Source organism: Perkinsus marinus (genome assembly GCF_000006405.1).
Source record: "Perkinsus marinus ATCC 50983 genomic scaffold scf_1104296950468, whole genome shotgun sequence".
Lineage (NCBI taxonomy): Eukaryota > Perkinsozoa > Perkinsida > Perkinsidae > Perkinsus > Perkinsus marinus.
Genome location: NW_003209580.1, coordinates 1 through 1509, shown reverse-complemented (window position 1 = coordinate 1509; position 1509 = coordinate 1). Strand labels below are relative to the sequence as shown.

The 1509-nt window shown below is 46.7% G+C and overlaps 1 protein-coding gene across 1 annotated transcript; it reads left to right on the top strand.

The window, feature by feature from the left end:
• Positions 1 to 74: 74 nt before the first annotated feature.
• Positions 75 to 421, top strand: Pmar_PMAR005886 (hypothetical protein; the record flags this gene model as incomplete). Its single annotated transcript, XM_002777957.1, has 3 exons — positions 75 to 130; positions 176 to 315; positions 358 to 421. Coding segments are annotated over 3 exons (260 nt in total), but the record flags the coding sequence as incomplete, so codon positions are not given.
• Positions 422 to 1509: the final 1088 nt, after the last annotated feature.

Below are 1509 nucleotides of genomic sequence, written 5' to 3'. Positions count from 1 at the left end.
CTGCCCACTATAAGTGGTCGTATCAGGTCACAGCAAGGGTGTTGACTGGTGGCTCTAGGTGTGCTCATATTGAGATGCTTGCCGGTTACCCTCGTTCTACCACGGAAGCGCCTTCGGGATTTATCAAAAGGTTAGTCACTGCTGAACTACTCGATTTGAGTGGTGTCATTTGCAGATTCTCGCAGGGAAGGTCGACTTTCCTCGATATTTCGATGTTAACAGTAAGGACCTCATCAAGCGGCTGCTCACACAAGACCTTTCCAAGCGGTATGGTTGTCTCAAGAACGGTGCCGAGGATATCAAAAAGCACAAATGGTAGGAATCTTCCCGTTGGATGTCTCCTGCAGCTCATACTAGGTTTAAAGATGTCGATTGGGCCAAAGTATTCACACGAGAGTTACCACCCCCTTATGTACCGAAAGTGAGAGGGAAGGATGATACATCTATGTTCGACAAGTGAGCTACGTTGTTTGTGTGATTTGACGGACGTGCGGTATGCCGATAGATACCCTGAGTCAGCAGAAGGATCAACACCAAGCATCAGTGATAGAGACCAAGTGCTATTCGAACTATTCTGAGAACATTGTTGATGATGGTACAGTTGCAATGGATATGAGCTGTACATATCGTCTTCTCATGCTATCTTGATATGGAAGATACTCATCGGTGTTCGATACACATTATGGCTTGAATTGCAGTATAGTGCGCGGGGTTGGTTCAAGGGAACACTTACGATCCCTGGAGATACTCGTATCCTTGCAACTTAGTATTATCTATAACTAGGCCTTCGTGACGAAGGGGCGGGGTTCACTTAGTCCACGTCTATTGATTAGATCAATGAATTTGACCTAGGTCCCCGGTTCGATTCCCGGGTAGAACATGTTTCCGTCATTGAAGTTTTTCGTGCATGTCTTTCCGAGCTGTTCGTATAACCGAGTTTTCTGATTTTTGCATACACAGCATTTATTAATTATAGTAACACTACTGCGAGAACAACTTGAAACGTCTGAAAATCACGGTTAGAGCAAGTTGACAGTATTGCTGTTTGCAGCGATTTGCGAATCATTCTGCAGCGTCCCGATCATCCCCAATCTGACAGCAATCAACTATCGCGACTCACAGATTAATTTCCGAGAGGAGAAGAACAAATCAGAGCATGTGTTTCATTCTTTGCAAACTCCGAACGCCTCTCTGTTGCTTACTTCCTCGCTACGGCTACTGTGCTTGTCGGTCCTCGAGTCGGCCTCCTCCAATTCAACGATGTTGTAAGTACCGTTCTTCCCCAGCCACGAAGATTGTATCCTTCGCCACAGACTATCATGACAAGGGTCTGAGGGCTCCTCGACCAACAGCGAATCAGTCTGTCGAGCATTTGGTATCAAGAGCCGTACCAAAACCAACGGCACCAGTGGTGCGATACACGACAACAGACTGGCCTCCCAAAGGCGAGAAAATTTAGAACCCTCGTTCGGAGACCCATCAGCGTGACCCCGAGATGATCGAGAATCA